This window comes from Ranitomeya imitator, chromosome 4 (genome assembly GCF_032444005.1).
Source record: "Ranitomeya imitator isolate aRanImi1 chromosome 4, aRanImi1.pri, whole genome shotgun sequence".
NCBI classification, from domain to species: domain Eukaryota; kingdom Metazoa; phylum Chordata; class Amphibia; order Anura; family Dendrobatidae; genus Ranitomeya; species Ranitomeya imitator.
The window spans coordinates 630404287-630426931 of record NC_091285.1 but is presented as its reverse complement, the minus strand read 5'-3'; the positions used below and the strand labels follow the sequence as shown (position 1 = coordinate 630426931).

At 44.8% G+C, this 22645-nt stretch overlaps 1 protein-coding gene across 6 annotated transcripts in view; it reads right to left on the bottom strand.

Annotated features, from left to right (window-relative positions):
- The window catches only part of ZMIZ2 (zinc finger MIZ-type containing 2), a 52667-nt gene that overhangs the window by 5819 nt on the left and 24203 nt on the right, over positions 1-22645 (bottom strand). For 4 of the 6 annotated variants that reach the window (XM_069766708.1, XM_069766707.1, XM_069766712.1 and 1 more), the window contains exons 2-15: positions 11617-11691; positions 10849-10963; positions 10446-10651; positions 10166-10352; positions 9222-9485; positions 8788-8961; positions 6002-6076; positions 4404-4575; positions 4179-4320; positions 3883-4093; positions 2601-2706; positions 2087-2244; positions 1592-1659; positions 89-157 (exon numbers count right to left, since the gene is read on the bottom strand). In XM_069766708.1, coding sequence (XP_069622809.1) covers positions 89-157; positions 1592-1659; positions 2087-2244; positions 2601-2706; positions 3883-4093; positions 4179-4320; positions 4404-4575; positions 6002-6076; positions 8788-8961; positions 9222-9485; positions 10166-10352; positions 10446-10651; positions 10849-10963; positions 11617-11666 — 1997 coding nt within the window. In that variant the 5' untranslated portion in view covers positions 11667-11691. Of the gene's footprint in view, positions 1-88; positions 158-1591; positions 1660-2086; positions 2245-2600; positions 2707-3882; positions 4094-4178; positions 4321-4403; positions 4576-6001; positions 6077-8787; positions 8962-9221; positions 9486-10165; positions 10353-10445; positions 10652-10848; positions 10964-11616; positions 11696-12020; positions 12767-22645 lie in introns of those variants that run through there. The other 2 variants (XM_069766709.1, XM_069766710.1) reach the window with 2 other exon arrangements.

The following is a 22645-nucleotide window of genomic DNA, read 5'->3' as shown; positions in this document are numbered from 1 at the left end:
ACGAGAGTCCAGAATTAGGAACACAACCATCATTATAGAGGAGCCTGTGACAGCTATGGCCGATCATCCACAGATGCCTGATACTCACTTCTGGATATACAGCAATGTTCCCAGCATGTACTGGTCGACTTCTAATCCCTCTAACAGGGCGGTTTTACTGCAAAACAAAGATATAAACTGCGTTATTCACATGTGATGGAGGTAACGGTGCAGTCTGTGGATTTCAGATATTGCTTTACAGCGCGACAACAATGAAACTAATGTCACTCGTGGTCATCTAGCTCCATCTACTGGCTGACAGGAGGTACTGCAAGCTTTTATTACTGCGGCGCACCTTAAGTTGCAATATCAAACAAACAATGTAATCATTTTTCAGTTCACAAGTATCCAACTCCATTACTGGCTCCCGACCACGTTTTGGACAGCAATAACACCCTCTAAAAAGAACATTACTGAACATAGCTACCCCGACCAGTTTTCTCTACAAGTCCCTGGTTTCTGAGCTATCATAACATAAAATGGATAGCAAAGAATCAGAAAGATATTATCTTAAATAAATAAATAGTCTCAATTCATTGTGACACAGTCATATCAACAAAAGAGAAGAGTGAGGTGGATCCCGCACGCTGCCAAAAGTTAATCCATACGGAAAAACTATTTTAAAAAAAATCCAATTTATTGCAACGCGTTTCAGTGTAGAGCATACTCCTTCCACAGGCAAAACAAAAGAAATCCCTCAGCGAGAAGCTGATTCCTATTCTTTTAATGACGGAGGAAGGAGTAGGTTCTAGTCCAAAACGCGTTGCAATACATTGGATTTTTATTTTTTTTTTATTTTTATACTTATGGCCTGGATTAACCTGGGTCAGCGTAAGCGCCCGAGATCCACCAAATTCCTCTCTCCTAAACCCATTAAGTCCTTTCTCAATTTGGCGAGTACAGCGGCCAGGAGCAGCAGCCACAATTGGATAATAACCCAGAACTTCTTTTCCATCACTTTGGTCGGGTAAGCGATTGTGTTGAGCAAATGTGCTTGGATAAAGTGTTATCTTGGCATGCTCGGGTGCCAACAGCATCTTTGGCCTGATCGAATACTATTTTCGAGCTGCCGCGGCTGTTCGAAAGATGCCACACATGCAGGGATAGCCTATTTGTTAGGCGATACCTGCATGTGTTGCATCTGTCGAACAGCCACACCATCTCTAACATAGTATTCGTGCGCGCCGACGACGCTCTGTTAGCACCCGAGCATGCCAAGATAACACCTTAGGTCAACACTTGTAAGCGACCAACCCTCCATGACAGATGTTCTCCCCAATACAGACACATGAACACTCATCCAACAGCTATCCTAGGTGCATGGCCACCTTAAGATCTCCTTTGGTGGTGCCCTTCACATGGCCGGAGAAAACGCCACCATTATGGCTGCGAAGATTCACATTATGGAAATGTCCAATCAGATCCTTGCAAACGACTTTTAAAACCACCAATTTGTAATCAATAGCATAAAAAGGTATTGAAAATGTCCATGCAGAATAAAAGACCGTTTTGTGGAAGGCGAGGATAGAAAAGCCGCGTCGGTGCCACTTACTTGCACACAGGACATCGCCACGTCCCACGTTCACAGTTCAGCTGCAGGTAGGATTCCAGATCAAAACACTGCAGAAAGGAGAGCAAAAATAAATTAAGATTCACAATATCAATATAATATATATATATACACACACACATGCATACACACACACACACGCATACACACACACACGCATACACACACACGCATACACACACACACGCATACACACACACACGCATACACACACGCATACACACACGCGCATACACACACACACACGCATACACACACACAGACGCATACACACACACACGCATACACACACACACACGCATACACACACACACACACACACACACACGCATACACACACACACGCATACACACACACACGCATACACACACACACGCATACACACACACACGCATACACACACAGCAAGTGGTCAGCGAAAATCAAGACCATAAAAGCAAAATATAAAGACGGGAGAGGGACTATACCAATATTACCTGGATGTGTCTACAATCGTGGCCCCTGGCAGGAAGTTGAATTCTTCGGAAGGTGATTGGACATTTTAGGGACACCTTAATAGCGGTCTGCTCCACCCCATCCTCACCGTTGGGCCCTGGTGTCCCAGGGATGCTGCCATTGCTGAAGTTCCTTTTAACTGCAGAAGAATTAAATATAATGTGAGCAAAGGAAGAATACAGGGTAAAAAATTAGGGAATGTGGATTTGGTTGACTATTCTGCTCCGACATCCATATGATTAAAGCCGACAAAACGTCTCACACTGAAGATCCGATTTGCCGTTCATACAGCTGAGAAGGGACAAGTCGACTGCAGCTACCCGTGGATTAACCTCATTGAATGGGGCCACTCAAACTGCTAAATGAGGGTCAGCCTCAGATTTGGATTCCAGCGGAAAGAACATTTTGATTTTTCCACTCATCCGTGTGAATATAGAGCAGGATCAATGAATGACGGGTTTAAAACAAAGGCTCGACATGGAGCCACGAGCTTACTTTTCGTGATGCAATGTTCTGCGGGGAGCAGTCGCTTCTTTATCAAACCCTGGAGGACAGATCTGACAGATGGTCGGTGCACCAGTTGGAGGACAAAAAGATGAGACTGTAAAAGAAAGAAAAAAAAAAATGCATGTTGTATAATCACCTAAAAAGTTTGTAGAAAATGTCTATAATATTTCTACACGTCTTCGTCACAATCACATGTCCATAAAAAAGAGACATGTGAGTGTTTGCAGGGTCCCCCACCCCAATCACAGGTCATCACCATGCATCTTCTACACCGAATAGTAAAATCAGTGCATGGTTCTTAGGCCCTGAAAAGCCACCACCATTTTTGATAAGAGAAAAAAAAAAAAGTAAGAAAAAAAAAAAAGGTTCAGTGGTGATGGGATGATACAGGCACGTAGACAACTGAAGAGTCACAAGCTGCAGCCGGATCCACAGGTAAACAGCGTTCATTTGTTGTAAACCCTCTTGAACTCATCCTAATTTTCAGGTTGGAGTATAATCCTTTAATTATAGGAGTGGGTCGGTGAGACAACACCTTGTTAGAGTCGTGTCCAGCTGCTATGAGTGGGTTTGAGGGTGTTTAGTAATTTACCGCAAGCGTTTCCAGCAAATGAACCGTGCAGCTTTTATAACTTCTAAGTGTGTGGGACCCGGGAGACCACTATCCAAAAGTGCATGTGTGCGAGCGGTCGGCTGGGGGTCAGCAAACGTCACTGCACGATCCGAACGTAGAGCGTAATGTTACCATCGATCAGCTGGACCCAGGCATTTTATCAGAGCACTGGATTTTACACCTTCGGCAATGCTAGAACAGCCGGTGATACGGTATCAAAAAAGGAGGGTGGAGATCAGAAAAGGCGCAGGCAAATCGGGGGTCTACATTGGAGTATCCACGATGGATATGCTTTATTATAGCTGCTGGCATAAGCCAGATATCAGATTAACAGCTGCAAAACATGCAGGGAAGCGAATATTTAACTCAAGCACCTGCGATAATGGGTATGTACCCAATGCAAACTTGAGTAACGAGCACACGCGCTCATCATTAGTGGGGCTTGCTCGATCATCACCATTTGGGGGCTTCCTCGCTCATCACCATTAGCGGGGCTTGCGCGCTCGTCACCATTAGTGGGGCTTGCGCGCTCGTCACCATTAGCGGGGCTTGCGCGCTCGTCACCATTAGCGGGGCTTGCGCGCTCGTCACCATTAGCGGGGCTTTACATTCAGGCAGAATCATCTCCCGCTCCTGCCATCTCCAGACTGTACTTACACAGCAGCACGCACTGACGGTGATCTGGATGCTGTTGCGGCCAGCCTGGCACACTTGCTTCAGGTAAAGAGGTTTATGGGAAGTTTTGTTGTCCCCCCGCTCAATACTCAATGGTGTGGAGTTCACGCTGACTTGTACTGAACAAGGCCAATTTGTGTTCATCTGTCGATCCTCGTGGTGGTAACACTTAAATTGCAGCTCAAGATCAGGCCTGGAAGCAAGAGGATAACGTGTGAGTACCAGTACAAGTCTCATATTCCCTCCCCCCCATAACGCACGACGTGGCTTGAGCATACCTCATCATGAGGGTCTTATACACAGATTCCCGCAGGTGATAGACATGGTTACTGACTGCTAAGTTGTGCTGCAATCTGAATGGTTCAAGAACAATCCCATCCCGTACTGGGAAGGTCAGTCTCAGCTCATCATTGGAGGCCCCTAAAGATAAACGATAGGCGTCACGTAGGCATATTACCTTTGAAAAAGTCCTCAATAGTGGCAATTGTGGGTCAAGGACTAACCTGTGGGGGACAGGTGCAAAGAGGCGTGTGAAGGTTTGACATCCGGCAGGAAAGGGGACTTGACATCTTGACCAGGTGACATATAGGGTGGAGCACTGCTCCCAGGAGTCATTGGCGGTGTCGGATTTCCCGGTAAGGGAGAGCTGGGATATCCAGGCATGGGGCGTCCTGGCTGTAAGACAAAATAATTGCTTAAAAGGGGATTTACGGTCACCCCGGGTTCCTCCAAACAGCCAATGATGGAGGGGGAAGTGCGAGATAAATAGAGGTCTTTGTCACACAACAAACCACCCGAGTCCACCAGAATAAGACCCCTTGCTCCAAGAGATCCATAGGCCATAGTATAGTGTAGGGACACAAGTGGTCTTCAGAGGATAACCCCTATAAACTCATGATTAAAGGGAAATGTAAAAACCAGCCGAGCACACTGCTCATCTATCTCGGTCAGTTACATAGACAATGAATGGAGGTGACGCATTCAAGAACCCAATATCCAGGATCCAAAGCCCCATACTCGGGATCACTGGAGGTCCTGGTGGATGGACCGCTCTGAATACAGAATAACCATTAAAGAGGTTCTGAGGCTCCATTTCTGCATTTCCCAGACATACTGGGAGTTTACCAATGTAAGGATCACAAGCGTTCATGTGGGGATGCAACCTTTAGGCGAGGGCTCCACAGGAAGACAGGGGGTCAGAGTTATGGTAAACCTGCAGCATTACCACAATTAGTGACCTCCATGTTTCCGTATGGTGAGAAAAGTTGCACAGCAACCACACAAAAAAAAAAAAAAAAAAAAAAAAATTTCCACAATGGTTGTCAGTTGTGCACATAAGCCACGTTAAAGGGAGTCTGTCAGCACAAAATGACAGGCGCTCGTGCACACATGGCCACGGTTCGGTGCAATCCTATTTGTTTGGTCCATCTCTGCCGCCTCTTCCATGAAGGACAGCTCTGGCTTCATGGGAGACAGAAGAAAGCAGAGATGGATGGAAAACAAGCAGGTGGGAAGGTGCATTAAACTGTCCGGCCACGCCAGGCGCTCATTCAGATGTCAGATTTTCTTGCGTACATACTGATCACGGTGTGGTATGAATACATGGAAGAAAAAAAAAGATCTCCATTCTAACAGTCTGTGAAAATCCAACTGCACTTGGATGCCATCAGAGTGTGGTCTGATTTATTTCACGGAACCAAAGACTTACATTGCAGATTTTGATCCAACCCTCAGATCAAAATCAGACACATCTACGTGATTTTCCACGTTCTGATTGGTCTGCAAAAAAAAAAAAAAAAGAGCACAACACGTGCATGGCCCCACTGACCATGACAGGTAGAAGTGCCATCTGTGAAAATCACTTATTGCACTGGTACGCAAAAATCGCACTTCTGAATGAGCCTCAAAAAGGTGCAATGAGTCCCCGAGCTTCGTTTGAACAGTCAATTTGTTCAACTCCCTTTAAAAAGGAAATACTAGGAGGTTTCTGATGGGTCATACAATTCTACCGCTCAGTCATATGGATCGGTTTGCTAGATCCGTTTCCTTTGGGTGGGGCATGTCCGAACACTCTACCCTGTCAGTTTCTTATTACACTTACCCCGCTCATAGTCTGATTATATGCAAAGTTTCCACCATTGAAGTTATTGCTCTGTCCGTTGTATTGATCTGTGAGCTAAAAAGAAAACAAAAAAAAAAAAACAGAACCTTATAGATGAGGACATATATCTAAATGATAGAAAACATCAACTAATCTTAAAGTGACAGTGGCATATCCCCCCACCACAACGAAGGCGCCGAACTATGGCCGCCTCCATCTAGCGCTCCTTCACCATTGATTAGACCTTATAAGATCTCAGCAAGGAACATACAAGGGCACGGCTTCTGTGAGGAGCGACGTATAGGAACTTTCCACTGTAGGAAACAAGACGATTAATAATAAACGTGTAAGTCGCTGTTCTAAGGGCCACTTCCTTTTTCGTTAACCAGCTCTGTTCCGTACAATATACGACTATACAGCTCCGATGTCCTTGAAGGAATTGATAAGGAAAACAGAAAGCAAAACCGTACATGGGAACAATCTATAAACACAAAAACAGGCTGTCGGCCACAGCAACCAATCACAGCGCAGATTTCATTTCTTAAAAGCACAATAGGAAAAGTAACCTGTGCTGTGATTGGTCGCTAAAGGCAACGAGGTCTGCTTCCCTGTTACTCAGTTTTGCTCAGTCAGACCCATATTATAAGCTGTCCCCTGTAAGAGGTCGGCATCTATGAAGTAAACCATAGTTGAGATTTAGTAAACCATAGAGGTTGGCCATAGCAACCAATCACAACACTGCTTTCATTTTATGAAGACATCAGAACTGAAAGCCAGGTTCCGATTCCGATCCATTCATAAATCTCCTCCAATATGGCTTCTTGGACGATTTGCAGTTATATTACAGAGAACAGTTGATATTTTAGGTCTCATTGAGCAAAACTGTTTCACAGAGAAGCCATCCTTGTCACGCGTAGCGACAAATCAGAGCTCAGCTTACATTTCTTAAACTGCTGTGGCAAAACAAAAGCTGCATTGTGATTGGTTGCTGTGGGCAACATGCGGTAGTTTTTTTCTATCATAGAGTTTCAATATAGTGATGAGCGAATGTGTTTGGTAAAGGCGTTCTCAGCATGCACGGGAGCCAACTGAGTGACTTCAGTGTGCCCGAATAGTATGTCCGCGTCGCCGCGGGGACTCGAACATGCTATTCGAGCACGTGGAAGACACTCGGTTAGCACCCGAGCATGGATAGCAACTTATCAGAGCACGTTTGCTTATCACTAGTGACAACCCGTTCTTAAATATGAAAAGTTCCCCAGCGTGGGAGAAAAACAAACAAAACAACAGCCACCACCAGCACCATTGATGGTCGATGACAGGTCTCTTGAGGCTTCTTCCATGGCCACTAATTGCTACCCATTAGTGCCCGCTAATTGGGTGCAGGGCTTACATGACATAAGTCATGAGAGCATCAGGAGACTCAGCAGCAACATCCCGGGAATGGTGCGGAATATATTTAATTTTAATTTAAGAGGTTACGTTTCTCCTGGTGAAGAGTGACAAGCCAGGCCTGACATGCCAGTTTAAGGAGACTTATAGGCAATGTATGCTCCTCCAGGAAATTAAACATTCAAAGTGCCTCTTCAGAGGGGACAAGGACTCCAGCCCTACCTATTAGGTGGCAGTATAGTTCTAGTCCTCATCCTCTCGGAACAAGCAATTTGCACATTTTACTTTACACAGGGAAACCTAGTATTTAAGAAGGGGGTTTAAAAAGTAGTGGACAAATCCTTTAACCCTATATCACTTAATCCAATTAAAAAGAGTATTTGATGCTAAAATCCCTCATCAACACATTCAGTGAAGAACAAGGGTAAATTACTTACTGATCGCCGTCTTCTCCAGTTTCCAACGATGTTCTGGTCCTCTTCTGGACCAGGTGACCACAGTTCAGCTCCTCCGGCTCACACAGCATCTTCAGTGTGGACCAAAGCTACTTTCTCCATGTAAACCGAGCTCGATGTGAGGGTAATGTTGGGAAATCATCTACGGGTCCACACAAAAGTCACTGTGTGACCGCGAAGCACTGTCACCTGGGCCAGAAGAGGACTGGAGCAGCGCCGGAAACCAGAGAAAATGGAGATGGGCAAGGATTTAAAGATGGCCACAATCTAACGGGCCTAATCGTTGACAATCGGCAGCCCCCTTAGTTTACTCACGAAATCCATACTGGCTAACAAGTTCCAGAATGGCCCAGGGATTTATAGATCTTGAACTGTATTTGTGTTTGGTTTTTTCCCCTGAAATGTCATGGAGGAAAATCACAAGCTTGTCCCTGTGGGCTGGAAACTGCACCCTTTCCAAGGAACTGAACCTAACGATGAGGCACCCTAAAACATTAATTGGGCTTATGGTGGACATCCCGATCAACTGCAGTTTAAACATATTCAGAAAGTCCGATAAATCCAAGCTTATAAAAAAATAAAAAAAATAAATAAAAAAAAGTGCTCAATGGGGATCCCAAGCAATAAAAACTACTGACCTGTCAAAATTAAAAAAAACAAAACAACTAATTGTAATAAAAATATAATACAACAATCTTTTATGCTGTTCTGTGACAGCTTGATCAACAGTACGATGGCTCAATCCCAAGACATTGGACTAACGATAATTCTTACTAGACATACAGCCACCATAAAACATTCATGCGCTTAGGAAAATCCGAATATTCTAGTTGCAATATAAAAAAACTGGAATAGAAAATAAAACAAATAACTGTGGTTATCGAGAAATGATTTCTAAAAAGAAAAATAATAATTAATATTATATAGAATATCACCCACCTTATAAAAATGGCCTCCAGGACCTGCCTGGGTTATGTACTGCGACATATTCTGCTGTACACGATGCCCAGGATAGGAAGGGGACGGGGCGGATTGTTGAGGTGCAGATGGCGCATACTGACCCCCGTGGGGTGGATACTGGCCGCCCTGAATGTACTGCTGAGGTGCATAACCCTAAGGAGAGGTGAATAAAAAAAGGAATACTTCGAAAAGCGTTGCACAAATAACAGATTAATCTGCTAGCTGCAAAACTCATAATAAAAATTAATATAAATGCTTTATTATGAGTCATAAACTTGTAACTCAGCAGGACCGAACTTCTGATATTCTGCACTAAACGGCAGTGCTTGGGGTAGATACAACTCAAACAACCTTCACAAGTCGCACAATGAAAGGGTCTTTGCGCCTGTTACACATTAGCGCTGGGTGCTCACCTCATTGGAGTAGGTCCTTTTTACTCCTTGACGTGGCATCTGCTGGCCTTGGAGCTGTCCAGGGTAGCCGTGAGGCGGTATCCTTTGACCAGCATATACTGGGTTCATACTTGGAGCTCTGGCTGAATTCATACTCATCTGAGCCATTCCCGCAGGTGTCATGACTGACCCCATACCTGCAGAGGTCATTCCACCCTGAATAGAGGGACCCCGGGGACCGGAGTGAGGCATGAACTGGCCACCAAAATTATGAGTAGGCCCCACCTATATTAAAAAAAACAAAAAAAATTAAATATACTGTATATAAATTCCTAACAAAAAATCTGAGCAGCACCAAAACCCTTTAAAGTACCATGTCATTTCTAGAAATTGGGTCTCACCATTGTGATATTCTCACACAAATCTAATGACATGTCAGAGGATCATTTCGACACTTTTTTTTCCCCCCTTTAGAGGGTTTGTCTGAACTTGTCTTGAGCGCACCGCTCCCCTGCCTGCCAGTTTCCTGATTACTGACAACTGTGCGCCCCTGCTTGACTGACCGTCGGGACCACAGGCATTGTTGTCGCTGGGCTACACAGTGTGCTCTCTTGATGCTGCAAGCACAGGCAGCTTTGCCTTCAAAGCTTCAAAGAAGCGCCACTGAATTGACAAGTTTGTGAAGTAACAGTGCGCTCGTTGCAACGATCTGATCAGCTTCAGAGCAGCGCTTACAAGCTCTATTAAACAGAGCTTGTAAGCACAGCACACAGTCTTTCCGCGGCGGCCGGTAAACAGTATAACAAGTTACAAAAATTGTTGGCTTTTTACAAGCGCTTTGCAATTAAAGAACATGACAATAATCCTGTAAAAAATAAAAAAGGCATCAATAAAATGTAACCGGTATTGCAAGATACTTTGTGCATTTTAGAAGCGATTTGACTCGCAGTCTGACAACAACTCACCCCACCATATTGATTCATCTCCTGGGTCTGCTTCTCCTGGAGTGCAGCCACTGTCGCGGTCGCAGTCGCTGTGGCCGTTGCGGCAGCCACTGCTGCAGCAGCTGCTGCCTGAGTGAAGTCTGTGGGACCGCGTCCTGAATGCTGAGCCATGCCCATCCCACCGCCAGCTGTTGGGCCGCCGGGGTAACTAGGTGGAAATAAAAAAAAATAAATACCATAATAATTTGGACGGTTGCACCAACACCTCCCCCCTTTAATTGTAGATGCATAGATCTGTTACCTGTTGCTATAGGCAGAGCCTCCCGGATACCCCCCACGTCCATACATGTTTTGTGGCAGGTAACCCTTTCCGGCTCCACTTTCTGGAAACCCTTGCTGACTAATAAACTGAGGGCTTCCCATCCCTCCACCGTTGCCAGCCAGACCTGGCATGACTCCGCCTCCTGCGGGGCCACCGCTGGGCACCATGGGATTTCCAAGACCCTCCTAAAAATAATAATAAAAAAATATTAATATAGGCAATAAATTCAAGTGTCGTCTGTGTTAGTCCAAAATTAATCAATATTGAAAAAAGGGACGGAGAGGAGATGCAATAAAAGGGGCGGGTGCGGAAAGGGTTAACCAAAGCGATGCCGGAGGGGTGTATAGCGGGAGGGGGGAGGGAGTGACGTCATGCGCGTTACCTGGCTCTGCGACGTGTTGCTCAAACCCCAGACGGTGGTTACTACGGAGAGCGATCCTGCTGGCTGATTGGTGTTTGGTTGCCAGGGAACAGAGTCGTATGCAAATGAACCATCACTGTTTGGGGGGGGGGCAGAGGCGCGAGTTAGCGGCGTGTGCACGAACCATATGAGAAATGTTTAGATACATCGGATACGGGAGGTACAGAAACAGGAGATTATGCAGAGATCATTTACACCTTAACCGATGCGGGAAAAATTCTATGCAACTATTAATCCAGGGAATCGGCGTGCCAAACCAAAAAGGCGCCTTTTATCAGAGGCAGATTAGAGATATATTTAGAGATAGATATAGATATAGAGATATATATATATATATATATATATTAAAAAAGAAATAAAAATTATATTATATATCATAATTCTATATATTTTTAAATATAAGAAAAATTACATATAAAAAATTTGATATTGAAATTGTATTACTTAAAGCATACAAAAAAAAAAAAAGAGAAAAAACAAACACTATTCCAAATCTAATCTCCAATTTTTTTTTTCCAAAAATTACAGCATGCAGTAAATATACATAGAAAAATATTATAATAAGATGACAAAAGAAAAAACAGTACACTACCAACATGGGGGAGAAAAAAAAAACAAAATAAAAAAAAAACAAAAACGTAAAATAAAAAAGAAAATAAATGATAAAGCGCCCAGAGGCTATGGGTGAAGACACGGATGCGCAGTCCGCTGGGGTGCTGCCCGTCTTACCTGTGTCCTGTGCCTGGATGAGATGGTTTCATGGGGTTCATTGAATTCATTTGCAGGCGACTGTTTTGTCAGTGGCTGCAGAGAGAAGAAAGCAAACCTCAGTCATCTATTATGTCTCGTTCCCCGGAGGCTTGTCACCCTGCACCTTTAAATTGCCCTGCAAGCCTCGCAGCTTTTCCTTTCCAAGATCTCTGTGCGGCACAGAACAGATGTTGCATTGCTAAGCATTATTCTGCCTGCAGCAAAGGGTTAACGCTGTGCCCATCTGCCCCCGGCCTTCCCTCTAGTCACATGATCACTGTGCATTCTGCACACAGGACATCGAGGTTGGCACCATGCCGGCGGTTGGCACTCATTATATAGACTACCCTTGGTTAACCCTGGTGCTGCCATGGACAACCTACCCAATGATCATCGGCACAGAAAAGACATGACCTCAGGAGATGGGCAGCCGTCCACAATGGCGTCTCCTCCTTGGTAGGACGAGATATGGAAACCCACAAAAATGATGCAATTAAACTTCGTCAGCAGCAATATTCTGAGTTTCGCGCATTAGAAGCCAATAAGTGAGTCTGAGCCGCCATGGTGCAGGTGTTAGAAGACGACGACCACAAAAAGGAAATTCCAGGCAATGGAGGTGGGTGAGGACAGCTGGCATAATAAACGTGGGGTGCCAGCTGCACCGGGTGAGGGAGACAGGGCAGGGTGTGCTCAAGGGGGGGGGACAGGAAACAAGCAGAGGAGGGAACGGAAAACAGCGCATAGCGGGTGGGAGTCAGCAAAGTGCAGAGCTGGAAGTCGCGACTAAAACCAAGCATGGAGGACAAGTAGCCTGCGGCGACAGGTGCACCAGCCTCGGCCCGATACTCCCTGCACCGGCCATTTCTATAGTGGGCCACACACAAGTTTACCATCAGTGGGAATGTGGCCGATCAACCGCCACTCAGATCATTCTTACACACGATCAATGCAACCATCAACAAGAAACTTCTAGATTTACTGTTCATTACATTTCCAGCATCATTTTTTTTTTTTTTTTTACCGCTTGTTGCTTAGGCTACCGGCCACCACAGCAGTGTAGTAGTGGTGGCTGAGCACGTGCATTGCTTGTAAGTGCTGCACAGAGGCTGGCCAGATTGTTGGAACACGCCGCCTCGCCCGCTCCTCATCTAGGCCGGCTTCAATGTCCCTGCGCCCCTCTGATGCCGCTGGTTTCGGACTGTCAATCGAGCAGGAGTGCACTTTCCTCAAGCAAACAAGACGCTGAAGCGTGTGGAGCAGTGCACTCCCAACTCAGAAGATGGGGAAAAAAAAGCTCACACATGGCAGATCTGCTGCAGAATCTCCATTCAGATTTTGGGGCAGAAAATAAACAGTGATGGATAGAGGATTCACATACTATGCAAAAAAAGAAATAAAAAAAATGCAGACTTGCCATGAATCGGTGGCAAAATCTGCCTGTGTGAACAGCGAATGGTCCTTGTGTGCAGAAAATCTGCTGCATTTACCATACCAGCAATGTGGATGGGACCTAAGGAACAATATAATCTGAGTGTGAAGAAAGGGAGAACAGTAAGTATCCACTGATCATTACCAGAGGAAGTCAGTCTGTGAGGGGGAGATAACGGTCTGTGGTTACAGTGCACTCATTGCAGCCATTTTGTAGGCAGAACATTCTGGGAAATATCAGCTCACTAGACATCGGTGTCATCTGTGACTCATGAGGAATATCCTGCCTCGTGTCTCTGCGATGGAACGTAAGAAACGAACAGCTACCAGAGCAGAAGACAATCGTGATTTACTGTTAGCGAGAACTACTGGACCACACCTTCTATCATCCTAAAGTGGCCCCAATAGGAAAAAAACAACGTAAAAAAAAAAAAAACGTACCTCTCGAAGTGGCGCAGTTTCTGCAATGTTGGTGCTGTGCCTCTGGGTCACATAAGCTCTGCTGCCAATCAGCGGCCGGATTGACTGCAGCGGTCATACATCAGTCACATGAAAGTTTAATCTGACAACAGTTAAGACTGCAGTTGATCAACGATCGCCGATTGTGTCACGGGACCGCCCAAGAAGATAGCGCCGATACTAATGGAGTGGCGCCAGTCAGGGAGGAGAGTATGCGCCATTTCCTTTATTGGGGACTCTACTACTGAATAACACATTTTTAAATATAAAAGAACACTTCTTGAAGGCTCTGTTCAGACCCGTTTTTGTGGCAGTTTGCCGTAGTAGTCATCCATTACATATTGGTGAAAGAAGTTTCATAAAATCGCAAATCGTGGGAGTCAATGTCACGTTTTGAGGAACAGCTGTAACTTTTTAAAAGGGACCTGCTACTTGCCATAAATATGTAATTGTCTTACCCTGAGTAAATGCCGCTGTTCTCCCGAATCCGAGACAGTTTTTCTTTTGTTCCTGCGCCTCTCCATTCCTGAAATATTGACCCCTTATCCCTGTATTTAAATCTAGGTTTCATTAGCCAAATGGGCTGGTTCCGAATTCTACACTATGGGTGGATTCCTGAAAACCACACCCACTTGTTACAAAAAAAAAAATTTCCATACAGAGAAGAGGAGGCCATCTCTCAACAACAGAGAGGAGCAGGAACAAAAGAAAAACAGTGCTGGAACCAGAGAAACAGCGACATTTACACCACAGTTACATATTTATCTCCATTGAGAGGTCCTTTTTAACCATTCATGCGTCACATACTTCATATATACGGCAAGGACCAAAATGAAAGACATAGGCAGTATATGAACAACATTTACAGAACTCATTGCATAAGACTCCTTGAAGAGATCTAGAGTCAGCCATTTTTAATCTGATACTAGCAATGTGACAGTGAAGACCTTTTATCTTCATTCATGGTGGTCAATAGGTCTCCACCTTCAGATGACCGATAAATTGACCTTCTAAAGAAAAAAATATATATGATCTGAGCGCTGACAGATATAATCATTTCATTGACAGATGCCATAGTGATTCCTGGAATATTTCTCCTCACAACGTCATCACTTTCTCTTCATGTATTATCAGTCACGTCCCTACACGGTTATCTATTGTCTGGATAGTTTCGCCAAGAGTGAACGGAGGAAGAGATATCACTAGGTCAGTCCTCATGCGATGCACCAGGGTCGTGAACATTTCTCCCTTGTGCCTTTTTACCACTTCAAAGACACAGATAGTAATAGAATTATAGGAACCAACATGGAATGTTCCGAAAACTAAAGGTACCGTCACACTGAACGATATCGCTAGCGATCCGTGACGTTGCAGCGTCCTGGCTAGCGATATCGTTCAGTTTGACAGGCAGCAGCGATCAGGATCCTGCTGTGATGTCGTTGGTCGCTGCAGAAAGTCCAGCAGTTTATTTCGTCGCTGGACTCCCTGCAGACATCGCTGAATCGGCGTGTGTGACGCCGATCCAGCAATGTCTTCACTGGTAACCAGGGTAAACATCGGGTTACTAAGCGCAGGGCCGCGCTTAGTAACCCGATGTTTACCCTGGTTACCATCGTAAAAGTAAAAAAAACAAACACTACATACTTACCTTCCGCTGTCTGTCCCCGGCGCTGTGCTTCTCTGCACTGGCTGTGAGCGCCGGCCAGCCGGAAAGCAGAGCACAGCGGTGACGTCACCTCTCTGCTTTCCGGCCGCTGTGCTCACAGTCAGTGCAGGAAAGCACAGCGCCGAGGACAGAGAGCGGAAGGTAAGTATGTAGTGTTTGCTTTTTTTTTACTTTTACGATGGTAACCAGGGTAAACATCGGGTTACTAAGCGCGGCCCTGCGCTTAGTTACCCGATGTTTACCCTGGTTACCGGCATCGTTGGTCGCTGGAGAGCTGTCTGTGTGACAGCTCTCCAGCGACCAAACAGCGACGCTGCAGCGATCGACATCGTTGTCGGTATCGCTGCAGCGACGCTGAGTGTGAAGGTACCTTAAGATTTGAGTGTAAAAAGTCCTGGTGCACATGAATATCTGCCACAAACACTTCTGTGGGCAATACAGATATGGTGAAAGAAAGTGGTCGCGCCAACTGATTGTGAAACCTGGCGTTAATCAACCACCTAACCCAAGTATACAGAAGTGGTGGATTTGAATCCACACTTTTGAGTGCGGACATAGAGGTCCATATTGGCCATGGTTCTCCCGATTCAAACTCAGACTCCTAGGTACAGGAGGAGCAAACGTTCAAGTCAGGGGACCACGGCCGGTATTGACTATTTTGGTCAGTACTCCCAGTCCACAAACATTCATGGTTCAAGAAGAAGAGGTTAGTCATTAAAAGGGAACTCAAGTTGAGATCATCTTTGATACAAGAAAACTTACAAAAAAAAGTAAGTCTGATCTCTAGTGGAGTAAATGTGAGGGAACTAAAAAGGATTCGATACAGATAGTTGGGCAAAATGTCTGATGTCAATTAAAACAAATGACTGTCTCCTTTAAACAAAATTGCTAACAAACATGTTGAAATTTTTTTTTTTGACTGATTAAGAGCACGGGCTACATCATTGGCTCCCAAAAATTCCTAGACAGTTGATGCGGCTTGAGATCTTCATTGCCTCATGTATGGCGGCCTTTAAGTTGGCCATAAGCTTTAGATGACCATTAGCCCAGTTCTCGTTCAGCCGACCTCTACATAGACGTTCGGCTTGGCCAACAATCCACAGGTTCTAAATGGGACAAGGGGAATAAGCAACTGCTGGACATCTCCAGTGGTTTCTCTCACCAGAAAGCACAGGAAACTGATATATGGAAACCTTCTACCCCTCAACATTTGCCAGGAGAAAATTGGAATAACCATATTGCTGCGGTATATGGCCACCATCATGAGTGCACACACAAAAAAAAAAGTCTCACAGCCTGACAAATGAAGCCATTTCCTTACTACCAGATTTGGGAAATTTATTAGCCACAAACTGTGACCAGTGGCTTCACTTGAAGCACATCAGCTCAAATGCAAAATGTCCCACAGGGCTCCGAACTGCCACAGGACTTTAATAGAATTGGTCTTCTCATATGGGACAAGTTAATATTTTGGGTCCCGAAAGGCTCCAACGCTAAACCAAATTAGTTATGACTGCGTGTGAATATCTCAGACATCCCAAAATAGTGGTGCGGCAGTACACGATCAGCAGGTTAAAAGTGTGTGTGTGCGCGCGTGTGCGTGTGCGTATATATATATATATATATATATATATATATATATATATATATATATATATATATATATATATATATATATATATATATATATATATATATATATATATATATATATATACGGTATATATATAATTTTTTTTTTTTTTTTTTTTTAGTAAGTCGAGAGCATCTTTAGGATTGCCCTCTCCAAATAATATTCCAGTCAGATACTGAGTCGGGCGCATGATTAGTTTTTGGTCTTGTATGCAGGTACATCTTGTGTAAGGTTCTCAGAACTGCAGACACATGGGATTGACTTATCACGGCGGCGCTTTTTCCCCCCACACTTCCTGCCAGTCATCCTCTTGAAAGAGCACTGCTGTCCGCCTCTTTACAACATGACTGGTAGTAACAAGGAGAGAAAAGAAGAAGCCTTTCTAACCCTTAACACACTCCTCCTCTGTTGTATTTTTGACAGTGGGGAATGGATAGATCACTAATCACTATCGAGACAAGGACATTAATAAAGATGGACCTTCAAGGAGAAGATGGACATGCTCCGCTTTCCTTCTATCTTTTCCATGAGATCCATCTTCCTTAGTGTTGGTGTGCACAAACGCTCTGCTAAGAGATCAATCACTTTTATGGATTACCTCCCCCCCTTCCCTTTTTTTGTGTGTGCTGGGTATCAATGCAGACATTTCCCGTCAGAGGTATATTTATCCAATATTGGTACGTTTGCAAGGATATTTTCTGACATTCAGTTGGGTCAGCAGACTTCTCCTCAGGTCTACGGCCAATTTTACCTCAGAGTCCTATTCAGAGAGCAAATACGAGAGAACGTCTGAGGGAGACATCATAAAAAACCACCCCACCACTATGGATCCACCGTGGTCAACCATACGGTAGACACATCTAGTCCTACATGAGGACAACACCAAAGTTGATGGTGCGGATGTGGCTGAATGCGCTTACAACCTACAATTACGGTGATGACCGCACGTAAAATATTTCCACATGTGAATATTTTCCAGAAACAGCGCCACTTTTCTACATGGTTTGAGTCTAGCATTGAAGTTCAGCTTTATTCACTGGAGTAGGACTTCGTTTTTCATGCATTTTCAGGGGCTTTCTCCCCATTCCTCGCCAAATACAGATGAACGCTCAGCCAATCCAAGCATTCATACGCATCAGGGATTGGGTGAGATTATCGGATAAACAAAAGGCTCGGCTGACAGCCATCTCATGTATGGCCACCTTTACGCTTCTTCAGTGGGTATCACCCAGTTATTCAGAACTGAAATACAGATCTCAAAAAAAAAAAAAAAAAGTAATAATAATCATAATAACCCTTTTAACCATCATGAATGTTCTTTGGGAGTGGTTATGATGGCCATATTGGTTGTCAACGCAATTTCTTTATCCAACATAAATCCCAACGGTTTCCTAAAAGCAGAGTAGACCCCAGGATCCTTATGCAGCCGACATGACGGTCATTTATGGATTGTACGGAAGGACATTCCATGTGACTGATGAAATTATAGAATAAGAATAGGTACAAGATCGGCGAAACAATTTCCTTCATCGTTTCCTGGTAATGGAGACAATGAAGAATTCTAAGAAGTTTGGGCCAAAGAACCAGTTGCGAAAAGTCTCCAAAGACACGTAGACAGGGTTAATAGCTGTATTGCAGTATGGCTGGCATCTCTACACAAATCCTCATGATGCTCCCCCTCCCTCCTCCTCCTCCTCCTCGCCGTCATGTCCCTGGAACATCGGGTTCTGTCTTGTTCTCTCTCACCAGGATCTCGCTGTCCAACCCAAACACAAAAATGTACGAACACCCCCCTCCTTCAAAGCACAGTACCCCTTCATCCCTCACTACCCCTCCCATACTTCACACATAAACCAAAATGCTTACTTAAAAATTAAAAAATGCTGCAATCCACATTGTATTCTCTCCTGTGCCGCAGCATCCTTGCCATACCCCACACATCCAGAGCGGCATCTGTTCTACACATCACCCCTGCAACACAATAAACCAAGAGCTACCACCTCATCTCATCCTCGCACCCAGAGGCCACCATGCAAAAATAAAATAAATTAGGACCTAGTTAAACACAATTTATAAGTATGGTTAGATATTATAACGATATTATAACCCTCTCCTCTCTTTTACGGTAGCGTGGTAATAAAAATGGATGCCAGACACTGTCCATGCATATGTCGGAGTTACATTTAGGCTATGTTCACATTTTGCGGGTTTTTGGTTTTTTTTGCTTTTAAATTTTACAGTGCCAGCAAAGGCTATGGAATTTCAGAAATCTCATTCAGATTGTTTTTTGTTTTTTTTCCTGATCGAATTGCAAAATTTCTGTTTTTGAAAACTGCAGCACGTCACTTGTTTTTTTCAGACATAGAAAATAAGTGCAAAGACGCCGGTATCAGGTGTCGCTGCGTTTTTGATGCAAAAACCTTAGGAAGTTGCATCATTTTTTCTTCTTTTCTTATCAACAAGCACAAAAGACAATAAAAAGGCAGCAAAACCTGCTTTTTGTAAGCAGCTTCTTTACTGCCAAGAGGCAGGCTTTTGCAGAAAAAAAAAAAAAACAACCGCAACATGTGAACACAGCTTTATGGGGTAATTCTGGATTTGGCATGAATACAAGCTCTGCCCCCCACCACTGCTATTTTATTTGCACCAAATGATATGGAGGTCCTCCGACGGACTCTGAAATCCTCTAGGTTGAAATTAAGCATCCTGCATTACCGTCACCAAATAAGAGAGCGGCCACTTGTCTCTGTCCCCCTCTGGGAATAAGGAGACATATTGGGGCAATACCCATCTTATGTGTAGGGCATGTTCACTTAGTAAAAAAAAAAAAAAAACAACAAACAAAAAAACAAAAACACACGGATGACAATATTACTAATAGAATGAAAATTTTACTTGCAGATGAGAATAGGAAATGGCAATGAACTTTGGAAGCAGTGATTATGACAGCCATAAAGATCACCCAGTTTTCCAAGAGAAAGATGGGTACAGCCAAATAAGAAAAAAAAAAAAAGCACTGGGACTTTGAGGTCCGGAACATACGGAGCAGTGACCGCAATACAATGTATGATTGTACTCGCCATGGTGTGACACAACCTGGATTGTGCGCTGTCACAACCACTCCACCAGCTCTGAAGTTCATGTGACTCATGGACATATGACCCCGTTGTGGCGTCAGGACTTTCTAGTGTGGGTGTCAGGCTGGATCTCAGCGCCACGTGCAGCTACAACGTAAAAAGAAGACTTCCTAGAATAGATACATTAATGATTCATGCAAGTCCTCGGACACACACGGAAAAGGAGAAAACGTAAAAATGTGAATTGCAAAGTGTAAAAACAAGCAACTTTCCTCTGATTACAAAGTCCCCGATTCCAAGGACAGAGGTTCACTGCTCATTCGGCCACCTCTGAAGTTACCAGCGGTGGCCACGCTCCTGGGCAAGAAGAGCACGCTAGTAAACTCTTAGTACGCAGTTTGGCTACGTTCACATTGGCGTTCCGCCAATGTGCGTCGCTGTTGCGCCGGCGACGCGCCCCTATGTTTAACATAGGGGACGCGTGCGTCGTTTTGGTGGCGTTTTTCGACACGTGCGTCGTTTCCGACGCTAGCGTCGGACGCAAGAAAACGCTACATGTAGCATTTTCTGTGCGTCCGATTTTCATCGGAAAACGACGCACGCGTTTTAGCGTGCGTTGCGTCGCAACGCTAATGTGAACGTAGCCTTTGAAAGTGAAGCTCTGAAGCAGCTCAGGTTCAGCGCCCCAGTGATCCTCCGATGCTGCAGAGACAAAGCTGCCTCCGTTTGTAGCCTTGGGAGAAGAGAAGAAGATGGGCTCAGCCACACACATCGCCCGCAGTATACAGAGGACGTGCTGCCGACACCATGCTGTATGGGGACAGAACTATCGTATTACCAACAGCGTCGTTCTGCTGTCGTCACAGGCCAGAAAACCAGGCGTACGGTTCCAGTCACAGGCCAGAAAACCAGGCGTTCTGTTCCAGTCACAGGCCAGAAAACCAGGCGTTCTGTTCCAGTCACAGGCCAGAAAACCAGGCGTTCTGTTCCAGTCACAGGCCAGAAAACCAGGCGTTCTGTTCCAGTCACAGGCCAGAAAACCAGGCGTTCTGTTCCAGTCACAGGCCAGAAAACCAGGCGTTCTGTTCCAGTCACAGGCCAGAAAACCAGGCGTTCTGTTCCAGTCACAGGCCAGAAAACCAGGCGTTCTGTTCCAGTCACAGGCCAGAAAACCAGGCGTTCTGTTCCAGTCACAGGCCAGAAAACCAGGCGTTCTGTTCCAGTCACAGGCCAGAAAACCAGGCGTTCTGTTCCAGTCACAGGCCAGAAAACCAGGCGTTCTGTTCCAGTCACAGGCCAGAAAACCAGGCGTTCTGTTCCAGTCACAGGCCAGAAAACCAGGCGTTCTGTTCCAGTCACAGGCCAGAAAACCAGGCGTTCTGTTCCAGTCACAGGCCAGAAAACCAGGCGTTCTGTTCCAGTCACAGGCCAGAAAACCAGGCGTTCTGTTCCAGTCACAGGCCAGAAAACCAGGAGTTCTGTTCCAGTCACAGGCCAGAAAACCAGGAGTTCTGTTCCAGTCACAGGCCAGAAAACCAGGAGTTCTGTTCCAGTCACAGGCCAGAAAACCAGGAGTTCTGTTCCAGTCACAGGCCAGAAAACCACGAGGATCTAGATCAGGGACTACTGGTAGATATACCCATACATTCGGACACTTCAGTTGTCAGAAAATATTACAAGTCTTTATAGAGGGATTCAAACTACATAATCCTCTTTCAAAAAGCGAGAGCTCCTTTTAAAATACCCAGCTAATAAGTTCTGAATCTCTCATGCCGAGGGACCAGACATTTTCATCCATCACCCTGACAGCCCAATGAATTCAATGACAACTGCGTAATACATCATTTCCCCTGCGGTGGCGCTAGCGGGAGATAAAGCCCTTGACCGCTGGATTTTCCTGCAGCAGGACATCCTGTTAGGAGCTTAGGAGAGGACAAAAAAGGCATTGTCCATTGCCAACAATTGCTTGAGGTACATTCTGTATTATTACAGCTCACGTATCATCCACATCCATGTGTAGTAGTCTTATGCTTGCCATCAATGAATGGAAAGCAGTACATTTAGAGGCCTTAAGTCTGACTGATAAGGGTGGGCGTCCTACTAAAGATTTCCCACCACAGTAATATGTGACCCTTCAATAAATACTAGAGGGGATTGGATCGCTGGGACCACCACTTTCCCAAAACAAGACTTTATGGTCCTGGCACGACCTCGGGTCTCCAGGCCCGAACTTACAACCTCATGTGTGTAATTCAGATGGGGAACCCCACATTTAGACCAGGCACTGCGCTCTTTGTAGGGACCGTGAAATAAGCGCCTGTCTAAACACAACCTTTGCCAGATTTGCGGATTTAAGCGCTTGGGAATCTCAAGCTTCCCGTTTTTCTAGTATATTACGAGTTGCACCAATGTAGCATGATTGAACACCTTACAAAACCTTAAATTTGGTGATCGAAAAACAATAGGACCGCAAGGAAGAAAGTTCCCATTCACCAACAACAAGCAGAGATCTTGAAAAGTGGTGAAAAACAGATAGTGGCTCAAATTCACTAAACAATATACTTAATTCATGGAATTAATTATGACTGAAGCCTTTACGTTGGATGTTAATATCAGGGGGAACTCAATGCAGAGTTTGTAGGAATGGGGCAGTCTAGTAGGTACATACATACCGTAGACATATTTCCCGCATCGCCTAGGCCCATTACTAAGGGGAAAGTCTGTACTGAGCAACCACTTCACGTT